Raw genomic sequence first — 25,839 nt, forward strand, 5'->3', positions numbered from 1 at the left:
ATAAATAATAAATATATAAAAAGAAAGATATGGCCAAAAAGTTTGAAGGTCAATTGGAACTTAATAAATATTATAAACGAGATATTAAATCAATATTTTATACTTATTGAAACTATATTTTTAATATTAAAGAATCGTTCGCGTGTAATTTCTGTAATTTCACTTATTTATTGACAATTTCACTATACATATATGTAACGAATGGTCAAGCACATCAACATGTTACTTCAATTGCTAATCGTAATACATATACATAACAATGTATCTCAAACTTCTGTTTAATAAACTCCTATTCAAAGAATAGAACACATTTGACCCTTTCCTTCAAATCCTTTTTTTACATAGATATATGTTCCTCATATGAATATACTCGAAGCTTTTTTTGCGAGTGATAAATCATCACAATAAAGTAGTAGTAAGCAGTACATGAGTGATAAATATTAGTCTGATATTGTATGCAATGGAAGCTTAATATCTACATATACATATACAGTATCTCAGTACAATTTAAAGAAACTATCTGCCTCTTTAAAATTTATACATGATTTTTACTCAATCTATGGTAAGCTATATATACACTTCCATTACGGAGTATGACTCTTCCCATTAATACTTGGTCAAAAGTACACATGTGAAACTACAAACCATTGGACTTCTGAACACATTTTTCGTGACAGGAAAATATATATAATTATAATATTCCTCTTTATTTCTACTTATGATATTCGATTAAAGTGCCGCAGATGTAGTTTATTGTATAGTCTATACATCCTTTTACTCTTTAACGAGCTGTTCTAAACGGTCCATTTCCTTTGTTCGCCATGGATCTGCACAAATACGTTTTGTGTGCATGGTAAAATATACAGGTTTTCTTCGTTCTTTGAATCATTTAAATCAAATGAGATCATGAAAACGCTCAATACTTGTTTCCAATCTAATCCTCGATTTATACCGTACACTATACAATTTCTCTTTCCACTTAACATTATGTATGATTGGACTCCGACAGACATTACATTCAAAATAAACAACATATGTATTCTTTTCTGGCGTTTAGTAACACGTAAGGTTCTAAACTGAACATCTTGTAATTTCAAATAATGTTGGAAACAAATTATATATATATGGAAGTTATACAAACGCCCAAAGTACGTGTTTGTGAGTGTGTTTGTACGTGAACTACATGCAATGTGTACACGTGTTGCACTGCACACTTTCCCTTTTTTTTTGTTATGCACATTGAATCGCTCTACGTGCGATGTAAGTATGCTATCTTTTACTCTACATGAAAACAGGATACTTAAAACCTTAGTCATAAACTATCACAATGAAATATGCTAGTCACAGGAAACATTAGCTTTATAATATAAATTATAAAAAACATAGTCGTCTATACTTGCCTCTAAAAAATGGCATTTAAATTAAACTCATTTGGCTGATTTGATACGAAAATCAATATCATGGGGCTAGAAACACTACTTCATTGTGGAATACTATTATATAATAGACTAATCTAGACTTACATATTTACGAAATAAATTATACTTGAAAATAGGAATGTAGGGGAAAAAATGATTAAATCGAGTAGTTCGACAATTCAAAGTAGGAAATAAATGCTTATTTGATCAAACATACATGATGGAAAAGTGAATTAAAAGTATTACTGATAATGAGCAAAAGTTGTTGGTGTATTTACCATTATAGGAAAAAAAAAACAGTCGTGAATAAAACAGTATATAATACCTAATTATCATAAAGGGCTAAACATAATGTATTCACATATTAATTTTATAAAAACTGGATCACGTACAATAAAATGTATATCTTCAGCACAAACTAAATTATTCTTTCTCTTTGCCACACCATATAAAGCAGTAGATTTAATTAATTCAAGAAATTTTAAAACTATATTTGGCCACGAAAATGAAGTATAATCTACGAGAAATTCAGTTTGGAAGTCTAGATCCTGAAAGACGTCATATAAAAATACACGTAACAGAAATTTACATATGTATCGGATAAAACAACCATGGATAAATTCGAATACATACATGTAGGAATCAACGTGTATTATGTATATACAATTAATTTGGCAGAGAGAAGAACGTTTAAAAACGTATATATAAGAAAAGAATTATAGAACTAACAAATTATGACTCGTCCATCTTCGCGACCTTATTGAGTAGTCTGTCTTAAAATCTTAAAATGCTTTGATTTTGGAAGTGTCACTTTTGCTTTTTTTAAAAAAAGACAACGTACATGCTTGAAAATAGAAAAATGTAACAATCGATCACGTCCAAAATCGCCTAGTGTACGATAATTAGCTTTATTCATGACGAATTTCATTCTTCGATCATGCTGGTATGACACGCGTTACAAGTAATAGGACCGCATGGAAACCAAGCCCATGAATACGTGTTTAGAATATGATTTGTGTAGCAGTCTTTGACTTTGGCATTTTTTGAAACGGGAGATCGAAATCCGATTTTTCTTCACACTATACATTCTTGAATGGATGCATCGTATGAGCAAGCGATATGTAATTTGTAGAGGTGTGCGAGAACCCGAAAATGTCGGGTACTCGATGGTCAGGATGGGTCGGGTATCTCGGGTAGTTCTCGAATATATTCGAGATCCCGAAATTTTCGGGATTCCTGAAAATATCCAAGAATTCCGATATATTCCAGGACACTAATATGCTCAGAAATCCCGACATATTGGAGAACCCGTCCCGAACGCCCCGATACCGATTAAAATTCCGACATTTTCGGGTTCACGCACACCTCTGTAATTGGCAATGGTACAATGCGTTGTAATTTTTAACGCCAAAGTTCTGAACTGGAAGTAAATCAGACGATATGCACGATGAAACGAAATAACATAATTAACAGAATCATGCGACTATATAATGTTTCACTAACATAACGAAACAAAAAATAGTTAGCTCACGTTTTGTTCAAAACCTGATACAAATAATACAAACAACTTACATAGTTGATCGTTACCAATTCTATGCAATAAAGTTTTTTTACAGTGTTATTTGAAAATAAATAAGTGATTTTTATTGTGATAATGAATGTTCATGGGCTTGGCTGATCATTACTCGACCAAGTCACCATTCATCATCATTCATACACAACAGTAAATTTTTCACCAATTAATCCGTAAAAGTCAAACGTTACTATCAGGTTTACTGGAAAAACCGATTGGCTGAGCATTTTCAACAAGAGTGGCCTGCATACTCGATGAAGGAACCTCAATGGTCGCCGCTGTTGATCTCATTTCATGAAGAGGTGCCCTACAAATTTATATATCATTAAAAAATTCAACTAATTTTTCATGTTATATAACATACACCTAATTATAAACATAATATCTTTAGAAAAATATATACATACATATATTACGTATACATATGTACAGTTGGAGACAAAGTTAAGTGGACACCCTTTAATAACTATAATAATAACTTTTCAAAATTGGATCAAACGACTAGGTAGGGTTGTTTTAAGATGTTAGAAGGATTAGGTTACTTACTAGGTAATGTCTGGGAAATTTTCTTTTTAAATTACTATCGCTCAAAATTTTGAAAGAAAAAGTGAAGGTCACAATTTTTAACTTTTTTATCTGGGTCTCTAATGAAAATTGAAAATACACCTTTGAGATCCAAGTAAGATATACATATACATGCAAAGCCATAGTATAGCACATGTAATATAGATGTAACATGTAACACAAGATAATCTTGCACTGTTAAATCTATAAAGTGTAGTGAAATTATAATATGTATCATAGAGATTTAAAAGATATCTACAGAAGCTAGAAATGTAAGAATAAATTTTAAACTTTATATATTATTGCCTGGTTAGTGAAGTGGTGCAATGAATGTTTGATGATTTATGAACGCCTCCAGTCAGGATCCTCCACAATAGCTGTAGGTTGAGTGTAAGTAGGATGATCTGTAGTAGGAGGAGGTACAGTACCCTGTGGGGAACCCATACCCGACGTCATTCCTGCTTGGTCGGGCCTGGATCCTCTGTTATTATTAGTGTATTAGTATCAACACTGGGAATTACACTTATCGAATATATTATTGTTACTTCATATTATAATTTAATGGCGCATACTATGCAATCTATTTTAAGAAATTTAAAAGATGAAATCATAGAATTACTCAATCGGTATTTCAACTTCTAATAAACAAACTTGTAAAAAATCTATAGATTTTGATATTTGCATAAACTTAGTTCTATGACTCTATAAGAGGAACTATTGTGTAAGAAGTTTTCAAGTTCACGATTATATAATTAATTGACAATTGTATGTATAATTAATTATACATATAATAACCATTATATAATTTACTTTTTCTATTTGAATTATTGATTTATAATTGTATGTATGATTAATTATATATATAATAACCATTATGTAATTTACTTTTCTATTTGAATTATTAATTTATAATTGTATGTATAATTAATTATACATATAATAACCGTTATATAATTTACTTTTCTATTTGAATCTCTCTGCATCTTATTTCATCTAATTTCTTAAAAAGTATATATTTTTTTTATTTTAGCTGCAGCATACGCTTTCAAAATTTGTGATCCAAACTGAGAACACCGTGTAAACAATACGAGGTACCCAAAACCCATAGCGACAAATTCAAACACAAATGCAAACGAACACAAGGTAATATAAACTCTTCCACCCAGAAGCGAATGTGTGCATACATTATTGCAGAACACACCATATGGTTTGTTTAGTGTAATCAAACACAAGGAATCATTATGATTACTGAAAATTAACATAACAGACAGAACGCGTTCATTAGCAGCAATAATGTATACCTGTAAAGGTTATTAATGTTAGAAATGAGATACTCACTTCCGACCGAGAGACATCATTCCATATATTACACCTGTCGCAAATATTAGGCCACTGCCGAATAAACTACTCATTCCAAAACAGATGAAGACTGGTGGAACTGCCGCCCTGAAATAATAAAACAATGCTGCACATCTGATCTATTAGTGAAAACAGCGTAGCATTCTAACTGAAAAGAAGCACAGTACAGAAAGCAGTAAAATATCTACAGTAGGTTCTCGCTCATTGCACTCTCGATCAAATGCCAGTGTTTTCGTTCGTGCAAAGTGGGGAATGCAGCTTAGGGAATATGATAATAAATTCTGTTCTAAGGTGGGAAATCCTATGCGATTGATTAGACCAGACCTGGGCGATGCTGGCTCGAAAAACACATGTTGCTGTTTCTCTCCTTCTCTTGCTCAGTAAGCTCCCCTTCTCTTGCTCGATAAGACAGTCCCAGAGTAGTAGCAACATGTATTTTTTGAGCCAGCATCGCCCAGGTCTGGATTAGACCAAAGTTTATTAGAAAAACCTTGGATCTTGCCTGAAATTGCAGTCCCATTTTCGTGCAACAAGCGAGTACCTACTGTATCTGAAAAATGCACTTACAAACAATACACCGCTGCTCTATTCCAGTATGGTCGCTTTTCCACCCAATCGCTCAAGTTTTGTACAAAATCAATGAACAGACAGCAACACGGTGCCTCTATCATTACAACTACAAAACCAGCCACCATCTGCCACATACCACCAATTAGGCAACCTATGTCACCCAAGAGTATCGATACACAATTCCATGCTCCGAGAAAAATTGCAACTGTAACAAATTCATTGAAATTATAATCTCAAACAAACATAAATCCTTAAAAGTAGCAGACTGCTACTCGCTATGCACTCTTCTCACACCTATCGCAAGTGATTCTAATAAAAATAGCGTATTCTGCAAAAATGTAATCATAACATTAAATCAATTAAAATACCCGAGTATCGACATTTTTCTTAGAAAGGAAAGCAAATTAGAAGCGTCGAATGCACATTACATTTAATTAAATATTGTGAATCTGTGAATAAAAAATTTCGAACAATATATGTATTCTGTTACTATATAATGCCTGATAAATATGACAGTAGGTCGATGCTGTGATGGTGTAATGTATGACACGTTATGGAATATATCATTTTCGAGAACGTACTAAAACTCCCTGCGGTACCGAGCCCTCGGCCAGCATATTTCATCCACCAAGGTACATCGTCCTTGGCAACAGGGTCTTCTCCTGGCCTCTGCATGATCGACATAATTTTTTCGAACGACTAGAAAAAGTAAAGGAGCAATTGTTTTGAGAATTTCGACTCCATGGCCAGACGAACGTGTTCTCAGAAAATTCGACGAGATTTACCATTTTGATCGTTCCACGCTCCACTTCTTCACCAGCTGACAGGACCAAATGGAACTGACAGCACACTAAGGATCTGTTGTTGTACGAAAAATCGATTCGCGAGTTTCTTAATTACGTGGGCAGAGGCGCTTCTATCTGTCAACGATTTTAGCTGTTCTCACGTGAAACTCTCGATGGTTAGGCGGTTAGAGTTAGGTTAGGTTATGACACTGTTTCTGCTGCCAACTTTATGTACTTACCTACGTGATCGAACATAACCTCTTGCCTCCACCAATCGCTACTAATTAGTGATGTAGAACTTAGTTATTTTCAACAGAGCGAATTACAATTTGAAAAAACCAACTGGAATAATAGACTTTATTTAGAATTATTATTTATTGCAATTGAACATTAGTTGCGGGGAAATACCAATACAGACCAATATATACTCTCTGCCCTCTGCTAATATAAGAGTTCTACGAGTTCTACTTGGTTGCCTACTGTTGCCTACTCAAAGCGGCCAGCTCGTATACTCGCCAGTTGAAGTAACGCTTTGAACGAACGAGCGCATCTGTAGTGGCGTTACGACGTCCAGGCAGATGGATGGTGTCATTGCTAGATCATGTGGGCTTGGAAACCCAGTCGCTAGCTGTCTCGTCTCGTCTCTACTTCATTTCGATTAGAATAGGATTTGCTTAGTTACCGTTTTTACAATGACAGAGAGATAGACTTTGCCATTTTTACTGCATGTCGCGAATTAATTAATAAACCGCAAAACACCATCTCTGCGTGAGTGTTCTCTGCACTCACTCTCTCACTCAATCTCTGCACTGGTCGCGTTTGGTTTTTTGAAACGTTCAACACATATTTTGTAGATTAGCGTTGCGAGAAAATGGTCTACTCGCGGGTTCGTTTGAAATATACATCGAGTGGAAAATTATTTTCCAAAAATGCCATTCTTTTTTATTTTTATGTTCATGTGACGACACTAATTAGATAGTTAAAACACCGATAAGATCATCTCCAAACTTATTCTCTTAATTAACATATTGTTAGAGACATCTTCTTCTCGATTTATTTTGAATCGCTTGTCTTTAAATCAATGAGGATATACAATATATGTTATAATAATAATACATAACAATGATAAATCATTTATCACATGAAAAGTGTATATTATTTGTTTAGATCTGAAAGCTGTATCCGATATCCAACAGAAAGAAATATTTGTCCCTATAGAATAATTGTATTAGTCAAGGTTCACGTAAAGAGTGCTTGATTATTGCATCAAAAACTTACATAGTTTTGTACGAATATGAATTACATTGATAACAACGTGTATGTAATGTTTTTATTGGAATCAAGTCATGTTGTATATTCAGTAAAATCATCCATATAAATACGTTTATTCGATCGTGGCGATAAATCGTCGGCTGTACCGTCAGGATTGTTATTTGTTGTTTCTTGTAGAACACGGTTTCGAAGCCGTTTTATATGCCGTAAACGTTCCAACCAGTTGGAGGCGTACGGATTATGACTGTTTTGTTCTAAAGATGACGAAACCATTGAAGCAAGCTAATAAAAAAAAAAGTTAATGAATGTTATTGAACATCAGTAAATTATAGAGTGACGATAGGAAACCTACATTGGCATGAAGAGCCAACTGTCGAGACAAAATTGCTAAATTTTGATCCGATATTATCTTGGGTTCACTATGTCGAATGTGTTTTGCTAATTCTTCTTTCACCTGAACTGTAACTTGATTAGTACCGTGATCCAAGGGCTGGATCACAACGCACGCATAATTGAATTGCCCCTAAATAGTAAAATCAGAGAGCAATAGAAGAACGTCATATATTTTTTTACAATTAAAACGCATACCTTCACAGTTTGTATGTTATACGGCTCTCCAGATTCATTGTAAACTACGGTAACATAATTATTTCCAATGTGTTGCTTCTTAGAGGTACATTTTGGGTCGCTGGATTTAGTTGGCATCAAAGTGGCCACGTGAAAAGCCACCTGCAAAGATTTAATTAAGTTGTTTCTTTAGACATTTCAAATAATGCACGAACTAGCTCGGTTAAAGTATTATGTATCAATTATTTTGCCAGAAATTGAACCAGTATTATTTTAGGTAACCCATAGTACAATAGCTTTAATAAGTAATTCAAACCTGTGTAACATCGTCCTGCCAAATATATGCAAAGTTCCCATTTTCACCATTACGATCCAGACCTCCTAGAAACACGCTCTCATCGACGTCCTTTAACCGGACCAACGTTCCTAATCGTTGTAAAAACTCAGTATACCGAAGAGACCCATGCTGATTAGCCAAGATTTCAGCCTCGTTAGAGGCTTGTCCTGGGCCAACATAAAGAACTCCAATTTTATGGGTTTCGTACGGTTGTATCCTATCCAAATTCGTCACAGCTCTTTGCACAGCTGTTGTTTGCGGAACTAGCAACGGTTTCTCCGAGGGTGATCCGAAATGAGCCGTGTGATATAGTTGTAGAAAGACAAAACTGTAATGCAGGTATTTAAAATGTGAATTTCTCAATGTATTGTGAAGAAGAATCGTTGAATATGTTAAAACACGATCTACCTAGGATTGATACCAGCTTTCGGTGGATCTTTCACTCGTGGCGAATTTCCTCTGCGTATGGTGTCCCATTCTGCGCGAGATTTCTTCACAGGACTCATCACAGAAATTGTATGACCTCTGTCGCGGAACGGTAGTGGCAAAGGGGGTAACATGGACGGATCGGGTCTTTCATCCTTCTGGTGAAAATAATGCATTTATATAATCCCCAATTGGAAAGAAAAATAAGAAAAATATAATTCGCAATAGTATATACTTTGTCCCCAATATGATTTCGTCCAATAGGCGGTTTATTCTCTGGCCCTATTGCCGCTTGTTTTTGACCAGATTCAAGACTAGATAATCGAGGATAAATTTGGGTAGGTGATTGTGGAGGTTTCGCAGTAGCTGATTGTATTTGTGCGGTGCGTGCTTGCACACCTAAGAAATTCCCCTGTACCTACAAAAATGAAAGAAATTCAAAATTCTATTTCATCCGTATGCACTTCTCTCACACAAATACTCAAGTAAATGGGTTAACATTTGAACGAAAAAATTAACAAGCTTTTATAGTTCCCGCGACATTCGATCAAACGTGATTCCGACCCCTTACTTTGAGGGCTGTTATCACCCCTTCAATATGGACGATGACCGACAAAAAAATGTTCAATATTTCTCTAAGAACTACTTTTTCCAAAAGTTTCATAAAAATCGTGTTTCACTTCGGTATGTTCCTTTGTTAGAAGTAAAGAACTATACCTGCAGAGTTGTTGGCGATGGCGGAACAGTATTGCTAGTAGTTGTAATAACTTGGGTCACTTGCGTCGCTCCAGGGTATGACCGTTGAGATCTCAATGCAGATGGATGATCCGATGCATTTTCTGAGGATGGCGGTGTTGTGCCCATGCCAAATATTTCTTCCGGTATAGCTTCGCAACTGACTCTACAAAATTTATATAAATTATCCATAAGCATTTTAATAGACGCTTGTAACAAATTACGTTGATTCTGAAACATTCTCTACTAATTTCTCATCTTAATATCCTCAACTACGTTTTTAATTTTAGCTTTGTCGTATAATGATACATAATAACATCTTTGAAACAACAATACCTCATATCCTTCGCATAAGTATTTTTCGCCCGATTCTTTGACTCCGCATCAAGTTTCACTTCTAGATCTACGGATGAAAGCTCCCGGTCTATTTGTTGTAGATTTAATTTGTCTTTATTTAAGAATGGATTTTTCCAATTGGCGCTCATCTCGGGGCTAGAGTTTGATCGGCGCACTGGATTCCGTGAACGTCGTAAATCTATCAACAATTATTTATTCATTAACACTAAATCGCTTAGATCACTCGTATTAAAAAATTATTCGTACCATCGTCACCATCCTCTAAACTTTCCAAACTATCGCGAGAACTCTGTCTGGAAGGATTTGGTCGAGCAGGTGAACCCGGGATCGCGATTGGACCGGATGATATAGAAGATGATGTTACAGATTTCAACACACCGCTATGATCAGCTTGTGCTTGGTCCAGAGTTTTCTCCGCAGTATCCTACGAGAAGCATCTTACATACACAGGATGTCCCATTTGAAGAATTCACATGTAATTATTTGAGCTTTAGTTTGGGAAATAATTGCGTGTGAAACTTCAAATGGGACACCCTGTATAAAATATTACAGTATTATGACGTTCCCTAAGTCAGAATACATTTTTAAACTACCTCTCCTTCGTCTCCAGAATATTCTGACGTAGATTCTTGTTGTTTCTGCAACAAATCCTGGTTTGGTCTATACAGTGCCATTATGTCGTGCACAGGAAAATCCACGTGCATCTCGAATTGTGTAGAATTCTGAATCCTCATTATCCAAGACATGTCACCCGTTGGCCTGCGTACATATATCTCAGCCCAGCCTTGACACCAGCACGCACAAAGCACGTGTTCTTCTTGTTTCTGACTATTGAGTATTTGTTCCAGTTTGGACGATTCAACTGGCTCTTTGTCCGTTTTCTCGACGGGGAACTCTCTTTTCGGAGGCTCTAAGTCATCCGACGCTTTCTTTGATTCCTCTATTGGAGAATTTGCTGCTGTGTTTCCGGTAGAGCTCCCATGACCTCCAGAAGATTGCCTAGACAATCTGTCCTCCTTTGCTGTCTGTATTTCATTGTTTCTTTTTATTGTAGTACGCACATATGGAAAAATTAATGAAAGAAAAAGTAACGATACCTCTGTGCTCGACGCCCTCCTTAAATTCAATTGAGACGTTCTTGTGTGTTCAGGTGATTGAGGACCGGGTTTGCAAACAACCCAACAATTATCACAGAGACCTCCACGCATTGCTTTATTGCTACAACCACTTGTCGTCACAGTGATAAGTTTATTCCCGAGCAACCATGTCATTGATTGGCCTTCCTTCAGAAGAAAGTCAGCGGTTGAAAGTCTGCACATCAAAAACGACACATCATGGTGAAATTGTTTTGTTAGATATCTGACAAAATGAAGAATTTCTAAACTTACCTTTTAGGCCGCGCTGAGTATGTTGAGAACGTGTATCGAGCCATCAAGTCAATACAGGTTTCAGTAAGTTCAACGTGAAAAGTCATTAGTGCTTCGTCGATGGGTGGTTTCAGATCCGAAACTTTACTATCACCAATCATACGATTAGACATCATTGGTCTTTCTCTTCGCCCTCTACTGCCCTATAAACAAAAACACAATAGTAGAGAAAGCATTAAGCAGGTCGAGGCGTGTACAGTGAAGTTACAGTAATTAATTTACACCTGTTCTGTTAAACTCGAACTACGTTTTCTATTCGATGAGTCTTCATTCATGAAGTTATAGTCTGATTTCATCAAGTGTCCTTCTTCAAACGGTATTATTACATTTGCCTTCAAGCCCTAGATAAAAAAATATATATATATGTATATATATATATATATATATATATAGAATAGAAATGCTTTATGTTTAGGTCTCCAGTCATAAAAAGGGACTCGGTTTACAATTCTAACTAAACTCTCTCATCCTTCCACACATCCCAGAATATATATCCCCAAGATAATACACAATCCCGAAGATATTAACATTAGTTGATCTCAATTAATATACGTACTGTAGTAATAAACCTAACAAAATCTCTTCGAAATGGTAATCGACACTTTAGAAACCATACGGCGATCACATGATGTGCCAAAGATACTGTGTAGTGGTCGTATTTGAACGGATTTGTATACGGTAATAAAATAGCAAACACCGACATGTATTGGTCTCCGATAAAACTCGCAAAAACTTTTGGCAGTCGCGTAAGAGCTGAAAAAAAGATATTGTACATGTCGAAGCAGGTATAATAAAACTTCATACTTACTAGATAAAAATTCCAAAATCGGTATAGCAATGTGTACTGTTGCTGAAATTTTAGACAGATTTAAGAGAACCTCTGATAAAAGTTTGTTCATCGCGTCACGCATTTCCAAAATACAAGTTGTAAGACTAGTAACACACTGACTCGCGCATTTTGCAGTTAAACCGACCTAAAATTAAAAATTTGCATTTTCATATCTTCAAGCAACAAATGCTCCATCAAGAGCTTGTAGAAGTAAATGTTGTTGTTTACCTCTAAACATTTTATTAGACGCTGCTGTAAGTTAGGATCCAGATGCGCATGATACGAAGCTAATGATGCTAATACTGGAAAAACGTGAACGCGAAATTCAGATATAGTAAATTTCGGAGGAACATTGTACAAAGATTCTGGAAGTCGTAGGTTCTTGTCACTGACCTGTTAAAACATACTTCAGTCAGTTTTAGTGAACATATTAAAATTATACACGGTGCTCGCGCTATTACTAATACTTCTTTTGTGTTTGCACTTTTTTTTTTAAATGAAGGTGACCTTAAATGTTTTCAATGAAATGCTAGATATTTTTTTATATCATATGAAAGTCAGGTCAAAATAGAATATGGTTAGTAATACTGTAAACACCCTGTATAATAAGGTAATATGTATTATATCATACCATTGAACAAAGTGCTGTAGCAAAACAGTCAATATCATTAGTATGTCGTGATAGTACCAAGGCTCTATTTTGCATTACTTGAGGTAACTCCTTTAACACAAGTTGCAGAACCTTCCAATCTGTAATTATATAAAAAAATTTTCATCGAGTTTTTGAATTGTTTTTTATACAACCGAATAAAGAAATACGAGCCTTTCTCTGACTTAATGCATGAAATAACAGCTTTGCATGCATGTGCCAATGACATGTGAGTAATCTGACAAGACAAGTGTGACGGAGCTGGACTTGCTGGTGGAGGACTGCTTCCACCACCTCCACTATTCATTCGTTCAGTCGCTGCATGTTCTAAGACTAAATACGGGCTAAATCTTGTCACAGACGCATTTTGTGCATCTGGAAATCCGAGATGATACAACGTGTTTGCTCTAATTTTCAAGAAACACTCAAAGATCTGAATAGGGTAAAACACATGTAGGACTTATTCAAGGAAAGCTTCAAAAATAAGATTAAAGGGTTGAACGTTGATTTATGTCCTACCAGGTATCGAATTGTAGAGACATCATGGAAGACACTTGGATCTTTATAATGCTGATCAAGATGAGTCACTAGAACCTTATAAGCACGTATTGCATGACTCGATGGCAAATAGTAAATTTTCAATGTTAATATTTTTATTACACCGACAACTGCTGTTTTCACATCCTTAATATCAGTATCCTTTGTAATTGGAATGTCAGAACAGAAAGGCTTGATGATTAACTGAAAACGAACCAGTGAATATCAGCTTTCCTTTCGTAGATGTAACATCAAAATTAGTTTTACTCTGTAGACATAAAGTGGAATACCTTCTCTATTATATCCAGAAGTTCCAGACATCGTTTTGTATCACACTCAAGACAAAGATCAACAAGCAAGTACGCAACACTGTTGCGAATTGTAATATCTGAATCGGCATCTATATGTTGAAGATATGGCACAACAATTCTTTCAATCAACTCATCCTCGTATCTAGACCTACTTAAAAGAAATACAATTCAAAGCTTGAACATATATGTATACCGTAAAGTTCATAACTTAATAATACCTATTAACTTGAATGACATTCGATAAGACTTCAAGGACTTTAACTCTAACATTTGTACGCGTTTCCAATTTATAATAACGTTCCATTAAATTGGTCAATCTTGCTTGCCAGTGATGATGAGTAGGCCCTATAGTATGTGCTCTATATTCAATTAATTTCAACACTGATGCTTCCTGTAAAGAGATATTCAATTTCACATGTACCTAGTTGGAATCAATATAATGTACGTGTATGATAATTACAGGTCGTGTGTTACTGCACCGATCAACAAGCTTGTACAATCGTTGAACGCAACCATTATAACGATTGGTATCCAATAAATTTTCAATACTATTTATTGTTTCATGTAAACTCATTGAAACTTGTCTGGTTGCAGGCTGATTGCTAGTTTCTACAAATAAGAAAAAAATAGGATATATTATGTTACGTATGATGTAATACGCTTATAACTTTGTATTTCACCTGTGTGAGAAATTACTTCCTCAATAATATCAAGAATAATACTCCATGTAGGATCCCATAATTCAGCACCATATTTGGTCACTAATCTCTGAATTGATAATGTTACTTCGTACATAACAATTGGGTGGTTGCATTTTAATGCCTTTTTAAGAAGATAGAAAATAAGTAATTTCTTGCAATGCTACAGCATTGAATGATTCTTGTTTATTACTTACTTGATAAAACGAAGGTAAAACAGATGTTGGAGTACACTCTAGTTTTGGAATTTTATGCGTACCCCAAAGGCCCATATTTACATAAAACACTGCACCCCTAAGTAAACGCACGTCTCGCTGAAAATTGACATCTTGCAACAAACGACACATTGTATATAATGCAGAATGACCCATGTGTGTTCCTAATAAATTACGCATTATCTGAAAAATTCAATCATACCTAAACATGTGACTTATTACAGTAAAGTGTATTTGTGCTTTTGAGTTTTTATAAAATTCGTACTGTACCTTCCAACTGATTTGACAATAGGTTTCAACATTTACACTTCCACATAAAGCTATAATAAACGTTTGCAATGAGTCGGAGTGTAAATTACTATAGCAAACAATTGCATCTAGAGCTTCTAAACAGCCAGAAACAACTTCGGTGCTATTGCTATAATAACACAGATGACAAATGTACCTAAAAGTATAAACACCATAGAATATTTCTTTCCCGATTGTGATTATGATTATTGTGGAAAATTTGTGGACATTTACTGCACGAGCCCTGATATTATGTCATCATCTATGTAAGCCGAGTGAAACTTTATGACATTAACGAGAAGGGACAAGAATTCAGAGCCCCTTTTCCCATCTCCTGCCGTTACAATAGGCATCCATTCCAATAAGAACGGTCCCATTCTCTCTTCCAAATGTATTATATCTTTCCCATTTTCTGTTAAACTTTGTAAGAGTTCCAATCTGAGACAAAACAATGCTCGTTTAACAAAAAACTAAAACTTAATTGATCAACAATGTAATTCATATATTATTGCTAGAATACCTAGGTCCAATATCCTCTGGAATATTGTGTTCTTTAACAACCATAAAGAATTTCACTCTCATAAGAGAGGACAGCTTAGAGTATTGGCCTTGAACAAGACATCGCAAGAAGTTCAATGTCACGTGTCTATGCTCACGAGGTACATCTTTCCCTAAAAGGTCTTGTACTAGGTACCATAATCTTTCAGCCGCTGTCTAAAAGATATATAGTAAATGTTTACTTGTGTAGCACATAACATTTTTCATTGCACTGGTTAACAATTTTGTTAGACGAAAGCATATCTACCTACATCTTCCCACTGTTGATTAAGGACTGCATCGCAAAGGTCTTTAATTGCTCTTGTGCGATGATGTACAGGACTTTCGGGACTGATTTCTTTCTCGAGATCAGTGGTTAATGTATAATCTTCACGACTTCTGTAGTTTCCTAGAATGAACGTTGCATCGATAAATATGACGAAAATACTGGCAAAAACTTTGTCTTGATGTTCTGTTACCATCGTTCTTAACTATTAATTAAAGTATTGTTTCCCATTCGAGAAAAGGAAAACGTGAATCGTTGCGAATGTAATTTATGATTTCGTATAGGAAATACACTTTACTGTAATGTGCAACAATCACCTTTGTTAATACGAAAAAATTGTTTCAATTTATCATGTAAGGTTTTGTTGTCCTTGTCTTTCGAGCTCATTTTCGACATTTTATTTTAACAGCTAAAAGGAACCACTAGGATGCAGCCGAAATAACTTGTATCGAGCAACGGTGGACATATCAAAAACAAATCTGAATTAGGGAACGTCAATGGAACGTATTACGTGAAGACAATAGGTATACCGGAATACCAAACACCAATCAGCTGTAATCGGTGACCATGAAAAATCGCTACAAAAGACCGTAGATATCTTTACAGTCAATACCGTATGGCGAATTCTCATGACGTCTTGTCAATTTGATAAAAACACCGTAAAATACAAATATAAATTAAATCCAACAAAACTCTACTGTTTCGATGAAAATGAGAAAATATGTATTGAAAATATCCTTAGAAAAGAGAAACGTTGATGAACATTCTTTAAAAATAAAGAAAAATTTATCAAAGTAGTCACAGATGTATCCAAATGAATACTTGTTTCAGAAATATTTTTATTCAACTAAATAAACCAATGAAAATCCGATTTTGAAATAAGTTGCATATGTATTCTATTTTGTAATCAAACACACAAATACATATATGTATGTATATATAAAATGTATTATTAGAAATGATGAAAACGGTCCTTAAATATCGTCATTCGATTGTTGTATAGAGAGGGAAATTCAAATGGGACAATTATATATATTAGAAAGATCTTTATTAATTCAAATTAAAATTAACATCATTATTCAAATGTATATTACAAAGAGATAAACGTATTATATTAATTTGACTTCATAAGATGATACAATTTGAAGATTAATATCAGTTTATGTTTCTTGTTGAAACACGAGTTTTAATAGAAAATGTTACTCAACATACAAGTTTATCATTATATAAACTTAAATATTCGTATTCTCAAAGATGTTTTATTGGCACTCGAGCGTTATACAATAGCACATGTATAATTCATGGAATTGTAACTATATACATATGTATCTAATTTTTAGCAGTATATAATTACGATAATGATTACAGCTGGAATAAATATTTTAATATTAGTATATTTCTTAAATTATTACATATGCATATTAGTATCTATACAAATTAAAACATTTGTAACCCTAGCTACATGTTTTAAGAATAAAATTTACAAAATCTTGCAATTATGGAAAATTTCATGGATCAATGATCTAAAATACATGAAAATGAATTATACAGAAAATTTAATATTATATTCAAAAGAAATTTTTATGAGAAATAAAGTATTTACACTATGATTCTAAATAGTTCAAATGTGACATGACACCATTGCATAATATATAGTTTACATAAATACATCAACATTGCCTTAAAATTATTGTATTTAATCATCAAGTTACTTATGATTCAAGTTATATTAATGTATATAGAGTATTATGTGTGTGTTTTCATGTATAAACTTTCTTTATTTAGTTACCAGGTGGTTACCAGAGCATGACTCTATGACCATCTATGACACTCTAAATATGTATACACTTGTCAGACATATTGACTTTATCTACTATTATTTCTTATCATACTCTGAATTGAAAAATAAATATTTTTAATTGATTTATGCATTATTAAATTGTTAATGCTGCAAATATATTCATAATTTAATAGAAAGTGAAACTTTCTCTTTGTTCTTTAAACAATTTCTTAATTTTGATACTTACTCTAACATTATTTATATATATTTGAATTATTTCGTGTTCTATTTATATACAAGTATTACAAAAATTAACCTGTATACAGGTTATACATGGATTGATCATAAATTCAATGATTTATCTTTTTCCTTTCGTAGCATAATGCATAAAACATATTTTTGGATATTCTTAATATAGAAAATATATACAAGGACAATAAAAAATACATGTAAAAATATGCAAAAACGATGTAAATAATTACTAAACTATTTATAAGTTATAGATCGTTCATTTAATGAATACGTTAATATATATTGCAGGATTTATTTATGACATTAATTGTTTTCGAAATGTAAATACAACAAAGATAAAAAATGTATAAACAATTACAAATATGTATTGCACATTGCAAGTTCTCAATATTTGAGGTTATAGAAACTGTTGTGGAGATTGCTTATATATAGTGTGGCACATAGTAACACATTTTCACCACAATAAAATCGCAACAAATACAACGAAAGATACTTTGGAATCGCAAAAAAAGTTTCTAATTCACGTCGAACATTTTCGATTCAACATTGTTATAGTTAATTTGAAAAACAATAACTATATGTACTCAAGAAAGCTACGAGCACATACCTCAGCGATTTCGTTCGAAATTGTTAACATTGAAATTGAAAGTATATATATTTTACAGTCGATTAATTATAAAACCTATAGTGACTTAGGTATATATATGCATTTGCATTTTTTTTAATTTATCTAATACATACACATACCACATACTGCCACATGCATACATTGTGTACAATTGTATACTACCATATACTACGCAGCTACGCAATACTACGGATACTCATCCAACACTGTCCAACACTCATCCAATCCAATCCAATCTCACCACTGCCACTGCTCACCACAGAAAAACTGTATAGTTACTTTACGTTTATATGTTGGCCGTACGAAGTCTTGTACCCAACTTCACAATTTCATATATTATAAATTTTATTATAACTTCAATTTTATTAGAACAAATGTAAAAATTAATGAATTTATGAACACAAACAAGTATGAACGCGGCAATAACGACATTTGGATATACAAATAAATGACTTATAATCGTACAGTAAAAATCGATTTCAAAATTGATCAGCAAGTAGGGTAGAATAGTTTCAATAATGTTCCATGAAAATAGAATATGGACAACTTTGATTTTGAGAAGAAACGTTCGAACAAACAGACAAAATTCTAATTTCAAATAATGCGCCAATACCTGCATGTACAAATTTATGATGGTTGTGTAACTTACGATATATATTTGACTGAAAAAGAATAAGAGAGACGATCGCGTTGGAATCAAACCTGGACATTTAACAAAAATTTTTAATTACTTTTTAAAGTTATTTGAGCAATAATCTATTTTTCAAATATCATACAAAAGTTAAGTTAATTTACTTCCAATTAAATTATTTATTTATTACTTCTCGAAATAAATTATTTGATATTATTTATATACATACATATACAGATATTATTGATATTATTTACAAATATATTAGACAGTATTTTGATTTCATCGACATTTATTTTGAATGTTATTTCAGGGACAATTTCTTGATAAACAATTATATATTTGCATAGCTTCAAATTCCTTCAATTAACGAAATGAGATATCATCACTTGAAATACATTATTTGTCAAATACTAAAGAGCATTATTTCTATACAGAATTGATTTACAAATTATTATTCGAAATAAACACTCAGGTCTGGTTGGAACAAGCATAGAAAATTCTAGGGTACTAGATAGACCTGAAGTTTACGGAAAGTTCGGTGTTCGAGTCGAGCGGCATTTGTTCGATGTGGTGGGGATAGAAGGGAGGTGTGGTAATGGTCGGGAGTCTCATCCAACCACGAGAGGAGCTAGTAGCGCTTGCCTCTCGCAGTATGAGGCGGCGTGGGGCTAGGGACGATGCATGGGCTGCGACTAGGAGGCACTTGGGAGGCAGGGAGGGCATGCGAGCGGAGCACAGTTCAGTAGTCGCCATTGCAAGTCCCCCCGTGCTCTCGTATTCGTGACACTCGTACGCGTGGAGCCGATTTTCCGCTAACCTAATCTCCCCGCGAGGGCCCTAAGTGTGCCCCCCCGATGCAGAGATATTGCACCGAGCTCACCGAAAGATTGTTGAAATCTCTTGACAAGGAATACAATGTAAGTAGCGGAATGAATCCGCGATGCGCCATCCGTCCGCTCACGCAAACGGCTATCGGGCCACTCTCGATCCCCCGTGCGCCGTGTGCCTGTACCAGTGGCGTGCGCGAGAGTCACTAAGAATGTAGTGTAGCGGCGGCTCCGCGTGTGAGTGAGTAATACGTTTCCTGTGTGTACGTACGATGCCAGTCGGCAAATCTTCTCTGTGCACGAGTGTGTGCACACGTCGAATGTAAACGCGTTTTGTCGACTACCCCTGGGTATAACCTTAATCGCAAAATGAAATGTTTCCGAAAACCGAGAAGAGATATGTTGAAACACCATCTCTTCGCCCTCCCTTCGTTCACCATTTATTTCTTTTTCCATAAGCCGTGGTTTTCTCGACTCGTTACAACCAACGATGTCATACCTCACGATAACTTACACAGTTGTCCTTGCACTCCCATACATATAGAAGTTTTTAATTAACATCGGACAATTCGAACGTTTTTCGATAATACGATTGCGTTCGAGTGGGTACCGAGGTTCTTGTTCTCTGGCCCGATTGCCGTTTCGATGATCGATACCAGTTTTTCCAATAAATATTTTCAACTTTAATATGAGTCAGATTTACCGTTTGCCCCATATTTAAAGGATGCCCGTGGACACGTGTTGACTATTGCATTTTATAAGTACATGAATTTCGTTTCGAAGTATCGCATCTGGATCCGTATGCGATATTCTAGCGTATCGTTGGAAAACTTTGTCTTTGTAATTAAAGCAGAATAACTTTTTATTGTTATAGTATTTCAAAGTCATATGTTCCAGTGTTTCATCATAAAATCAATATTAATATGCTATACTATTAAATAGAAGAAGTAATTTTAATCATTTTATTGTAACAACATAACCGCTCTCAATCATATGTATCACTGATGCAAAACTGATAACTCATTTAGATAGATAGGTGTACAATGTGATAACTAACATGGTGATTTATTTGATGAATTTTAAAGTTTGTGTAGACACAAGCACAGTTAGCATTTATTTCGTTTCACTTCGTCAAAATATTTACATATTTAGTAAAATTGTAAAGAATATAAATTATTGTAATTCTCTTCAAATAATTGTAACGTTGATTATACATTGTTATTATTAATAATAGTCTAAAAATAAACGATACTCAACTTTATATTAATACGCTATGTTGAATTAAATACTTCTTCAGTATCACATAGTATGACTTTCTTGTTTTTTTAGCTATTGTTATAAGAAGGTACAGTGTAACAAAAGTTAATATATTTATTACGATTTTTAATATTATTTATCCAAAGTAGTTACATATTACATAATAAACTAATGTTTATCTCTACGATGAAATTTTTGATCTTATATCGAATCAATCTCGCTGCATCGATAAAATAATTTAAAGCCACTTGAGAATTCGTAAAGATCCAGTAACATTAAAAATGCGTTAACATAGTATACAGCAATATTGAAATTTTTAGGTCGTCGATATGGGAGCTGTTGTGGATGTCGTTACGGCCCTGGAAAAGACGGCGATCACTAAGGAATTGCTTGAGGTACATACAAATTTTGTGGGAAATAGATTTGATCGGACTAGGATAGCCCTGCTTTCATCTTCGTTTCTTAAGTTTGATTGTGACTGCTTGCCAATAGTTACACAAATGATTTACCTCAATTTAGATTACACGGCTTGGAAAACACATTAATGAACTTCGACGGAAAACAAATAACGACGCCTTGGCTAAACGTGCAAAGGATTTGGTACGGCGCTGGCGAGACATGGTTCTACCATCGGCTCACTCTACTCCACAACCTACACCAGCTGACACGGCACCACCTGCTCTCAATGGTGCAAAGCCACATAGTCCTGCACTAAGATGTTTTAAACCACAAAGTCCAGCATTAAGAGGTTTAAAACCTCAGAGTCCATTGTTGAGGGATACCACACCTCTTAGAGTAAGTTGAACAAGTTTTATGCCTTGATATTTATTTGATTTATTATATATTATTATATGTCAGGTATATATTCTAAAACTGAACTTCTAAAGATAAATATAATATATTCGTACATCTGTGTTGAGAATTTTTATTTGAATTGTTTCCTTCTGCATTGATACAATTGGCTTTTTCGAGTCCTATGTTTCTAAAATAGACCCTATTTGTTGCAGTTACTTGTGTAATTTAAATAAGAAGTTTTAAGCTTTTACAATGTATTATTGCTTACAACTTCAGTCCCAAAACTATTTTGGACATATTAGGTATATAATTTTAATTTTCATTTTGATTGGCAGTACATGCGCTTAAATTTATTCGTATTTCTCTTCTGTGCTCATACAAATGTATGGAGTTAGCGTCCTAATCAGATTACAATTTTCGATCAATAAGAAGCTATGCCATTTTAAATTATAAAATATTGTAAGGCACAAGAAAAATACAAATCAATTAAGTAATGACTGTCTTTACATTAACATTACGTACATCTCTTATCATAATGCATTTCTAATACATTATCTGTGCTTAATACTGTATACAGTCGGGGACAAAATTAAGTGGACACTCTTTAAACACTAATAACTGTTTTAAAATTACATCACACAACTTGAGATGTTTTTTTAGATGTTGAAAGGAGTTTACTATGTAATTTGTAAAAAAAATTACCTTTGGTTGGAATTTCGAAGAAAAAAGTAAAAGTCATAATTTTTAACTTCTTTTCTAGATCTAAGTAAGTTATATATATGCACAAAGTTTCACTAAAATCGAGTAAGGCTGCCATGAGCCATAAATAATTAAAAGTGGCAAAAATGGTGAAAAAGTGCTATTTAAACCAATCACCATTTAGACCCCAAAATTCAAAGCATTGGCTAGCAATAGCATTTTTTATGTGTCAACCGATTTCGTTGAAAAGTTGTGCATGTATACAACTTAGATCTACAGAAGGCATATTTTAAATTTTTATTATAGACACAGATAAAAATGTTAAAAGTCGTAACCATCACTTTTTTTCTTCGAAATTCCGAGTAATAGCAATTTCAAAATAGTGTTTCGTCTAACATCTCGAAAATACTCAACTTGTTTGATCCAATTTGAATCCCTTTTACTACGATTTATTTTATGGTTGCAGAATTTAGAACTTCTTCGTCGTTCATAGTTTCTTAGAAGAAGAAGGAAATTTATGTTTATTATGTAGTCTCCTATGACTATATATTGACAATATTGTATATATTGACAATAGAGAATAGAATTTAATTTCGGTTTAAGGAAAATTAATAACAACAAAGAGAGTGTATAAAGTTAATTTGACTGGCTATTAGTACACTGTGAGATTGCAGACGTCACTTATCCGTGAACATGTTAAACAAGTTATTACTTTTTAGAGGGTGTCCACTTAACCCTTTGCGGACAGTTGTCTGCGGACAGCAGCCCAAGCATTAACCAAAGGGTTAACCCTTTGCGGTCGTATGTCTACTTTCAGCCACCAAAGCTTTTCTACCGTTCCAGTCGTATATTACATATATCTAAAGTTTAAAAATGAATTAATGAATTTTGTTTCTCCTTCATAATCTTGCATATTATGTATTACTGTTCGTTCAACGAAAATTAATTCCGGCCAGCATGACACTTATGTATAAACTTAACATGACCGCAAAGGGTTAATTCTGTCTCCAACTGTACATTTAATATTGTAATTATTAAATAGATAAGTTACATGTAAAACTTGTGAACAATCCGATTACAGGTGCTTAGTCCAGCTCTATCCGTGCATAGTGAACATTCACATTCTCCAAATGCATCATCAAACAAGCAGTCAATTACAGTGACCAGCAACCACAAAACAAGTTCCGATGTGACGTCTATACTTGGTTCCTCAAGTCAAAATCACACAACGGAAGCAGTGCCACGAACTCACAGTTCAAATAAACGTCTTCGAAAAGAGGATCACGTAAATGACAAACACAATTGTCAGTATCATGATTCAGACTCAGTTACTGAAAGTGAACCTTTTAAAAAGCAACGTCTCAATGGCGAGAATATAAGTGGTAATTTAAATTTGCAAGTGCCTAGCCCCACATTTAAAGAACGAATCTCTGATCATTTCGTGGAGTCATCCACTGATCCTGACGATTCAGGTCCAAAGAAACGTGGTAGAAAGAAAGGCAGTAAGTCTATAAAGAAGCAGCCGATATTAGAAGATCGTGTGAAAGAAAAACTAGCTAGTATCTCAAGAAATCCTAAATTAAAGACGACTCAAGAACTGCTGGCTGACCTGCGGGCACGCGGCACCAATTGTAGCGTTAATTCAAGTGCTCTACCTAGTCAAAATGAAGAATCGGCCAGCATGGAAGATATTTTGCGAGGCAGCAACGAACAAGTATCCAAGTTCCTTCGTTGTACTCAGAACAATTTGTCACATAGAAATACAGTTTCGGAAAGCTTGCCAGAAAGTAGGTTAAAGCCTGCGGAGAATTGTAACGATGTCTCGTCGAAGTGTCAAGAATCATCGGGTGTAGTGTATAAAGAAAAGTCAGTTACAAGTTGTCAAAAAACACAATCAGAACAATCTCACGAACTAACCGTTGAAGAAATACTAGCTAAGTTACCACCTATAGATCCAAGTTCGATCGACTGGGGTGAAAGTGAAGTAGAATTGACCGATGAACAGAACAATACTGAATACCCACCTAGGCAAATTACGGAAGATGATATAAAAAGGTTACACACAGAGTGTGTAGAAGGACTAAACGGAAACTTCCAACCGAAACTATCATCTTTAACTTCTTCTACTTGTAACGACAGTCAAGAAGTAAAGGAGGATATGTCCGAAATCAATGGTGTAAAGAATGTGTATAGCCGACCCGACGAAGAATTTCGAGAGTGGCATCAGATGCTAACAAGGCCCACTTACAATGGCCAACTCCTTCACATATTGCCTTATGTTATTATTGATTAGTAATTTTATTATCCTATTCTATTATTATTCCCAAACTTGTGAAGAATCCCTGAAAAAATATTAAAGAGATTGATCGACGATCACTCTATTAAACCAATTTTGTATTGCAATTTACGATTGCTCTTTATTTCTATACATGCTCACGTTACTACCACCCTTGATTAATATTATAATTTCCATTATTATTCGAAATCAATTCTCATTTTAGCATTTGACTCAATCATGTCGCGAAAAATATAAGTCATCGTCATTATCATCTTTATTATCATTGTTATTGTTGTTACTATTATTATTATACTATTATTATTATTATCATCATTATCGTTATCATTATTCATTATTGCGATGCAAAGTGTTTCATATGCAGAAAAAGTTGTCTTCTCAAACAGAATATCTGGAAAAAAAGCATAAAAACGAAATACTAAACAAGAAGGGCATCTGGTATAATGTGTAGCATCATTGCATGTGGCAAAATAGGTCAATAATTCAAGTTTGAACGATACTCTCTGAATGCATCTCTTTTGTTGTGTATATTATACTAGTACCACCTTCATTGTCATTGTCATTAACATTATTAACATTACTGTGCTATAGTTATTAAAAAATTAAGCCCGAAATTGTTGTAAAAAAATGAGAATCGCAGCATCATTAATTAAATCATCGCAAGTGAAAACTAATTCAAGCCGTATGTAAATTAGTGTTTCTTTTTAAAATAATTATAAAATTTTTTATAAGTACTCGAACTAGAGAACAGAGATATAGAATAAATAATTTTTTCTAAAGATTTACATAACCATTTGTATTAGACAATATAACACATATTCGATTATTTCCTATATATTATTCAAATGATTTTGTTCTTTTCGTTAAGAAAAAGAGAGGCACACAATACAAAAATCAAATATTGTACTTTGGCCTATGCAAGCAAAGAAAG

General features: G+C 34.0%; 2 protein-coding genes across 9 annotated transcripts; one reads left to right on the top strand and one right to left on the bottom strand.

Annotated features, from left to right (window-relative positions):
- Nucleotides 1-6,269: 6,269 nt before the first annotated feature.
- Nucleotides 6,270-16,347, bottom strand: Gig (TSC complex subunit tuberin). 6 transcript variants are annotated; one of them, XM_076442121.1, is made up of 31 exons: nt 16,058-16,346; nt 15,727-15,863; nt 15,438-15,631; nt 15,152-15,355; nt 14,900-15,074; nt 14,612-14,812; nt 14,397-14,538; nt 14,177-14,325; nt 13,935-14,107; nt 13,696-13,867; nt 13,388-13,609; nt 13,043-13,301; nt 12,851-12,969; nt 12,448-12,612; nt 12,199-12,364; nt 11,947-12,143; nt 11,615-11,731; nt 11,352-11,533; nt 11,061-11,274; nt 10,557-10,988; nt 10,210-10,387; nt 9,943-10,141; nt 9,589-9,772; nt 9,107-9,289; nt 8,854-9,029; nt 8,425-8,773; nt 8,130-8,270; nt 7,894-8,064; nt 7,548-7,823; nt 6,688-7,481; nt 6,270-6,611 (listed from the first exon to the last, which is right to left on the bottom strand). In XM_076442121.1, the coding sequence occupies exons 1-29, from the start codon at nt 16,134-16,136 to the stop codon at nt 7,614-7,616; spliced, it is 5,490 nt and encodes a 1,829-aa protein (XP_076298236.1). In that variant the 5' UTR covers nt 16,137-16,346; the 3' UTR covers nt 6,270-6,611; nt 6,688-7,481; nt 7,548-7,613. The 6 variants fall into 6 exon arrangements, with proteins under 6 accessions (XP_076298236.1, XP_076298237.1, XP_076298238.1 ...); XM_076442122.1 differs by having other exon boundaries at nt 6,270-6,404; nt 6,509-6,611; nt 6,688-7,823; XM_076442123.1 differs by having other exon boundaries at nt 6,270-6,420; nt 6,509-6,611; nt 6,688-7,823.
- Nucleotides 16,348-19,675: 3,328 nt separating this feature from the next.
- Nucleotides 19,676-25,689, top strand: Med26 (mediator complex subunit 26). Of its 3 annotated transcripts, none has more exons than XM_076442139.1 (4): nt 19,676-21,206; nt 21,439-21,513; nt 21,638-21,913; nt 23,694-25,689. In XM_076442139.1, the coding sequence occupies exons 2-4, from the start codon at nt 21,448-21,450 to the stop codon at nt 24,903-24,905; spliced, it is 1,554 nt and encodes a 517-aa protein (XP_076298254.1). In that variant the 5' UTR covers nt 19,676-21,206; nt 21,439-21,447; the 3' UTR covers nt 24,906-25,689. The 3 variants fall into 3 exon arrangements, with proteins under 3 accessions (XP_076298254.1, XP_076298255.1, XP_076298252.1); XM_076442140.1 differs by having other exon boundaries at nt 19,676-20,102; XM_076442137.1 differs by having other exon boundaries at nt 19,676-19,951.
- Nucleotides 25,690-25,839: the final 150 nt, after the last annotated feature.

The sequence above is a fragment of the Lasioglossum baleicum genome, chromosome 17, assembly GCF_051020765.1.
Source record: "Lasioglossum baleicum chromosome 17, iyLasBale1, whole genome shotgun sequence".
Lineage (NCBI taxonomy): Eukaryota > Metazoa > Arthropoda > Insecta > Hymenoptera > Halictidae > Lasioglossum > Lasioglossum baleicum.

Bases quoted from the DNA above. Each gene is read 5' to 3' on its own strand.
- Med26 (XM_076442137.1), top strand. From the start codon at position 19,889: ATGCAGAGATATTGCACCGAGCTCACCGAAAGATTGTTGAAATCTCTT. The intron at 21,514-21,637 runs GTACATACAAAT...ACCTCAATTTAG, and splicing joins TCACTAAGGAATTGCTTGAG to ATTACACGGCTTGGAAAACA. The intron at 21,914-23,693 runs GTAAGTTGAACA...ATCCGATTACAG, and splicing joins GGGATACCACACCTCTTAGA to GTGCTTAGTCCAGCTCTATC.
- Gig (XM_076442121.1), bottom strand. From the start codon at position 16,136: ATGTCGAAAATGAGCTCGAAAGACAAGGACAACAAAACCTTACATGAT. The intron at 13,302-13,387 runs GTAGGACATAAA...TACCCTATTCAG, and splicing joins TCTCTACAATTCGATACCTG to ATCTTTGAGTGTTTCTTGAA. The intron at 8,774-8,853 runs GTAGATCGTGTT...CCTGCATTACAG, and splicing joins AAAGCTGGTATCAATCCTAG to TTTTGTCTTTCTACAACTAT.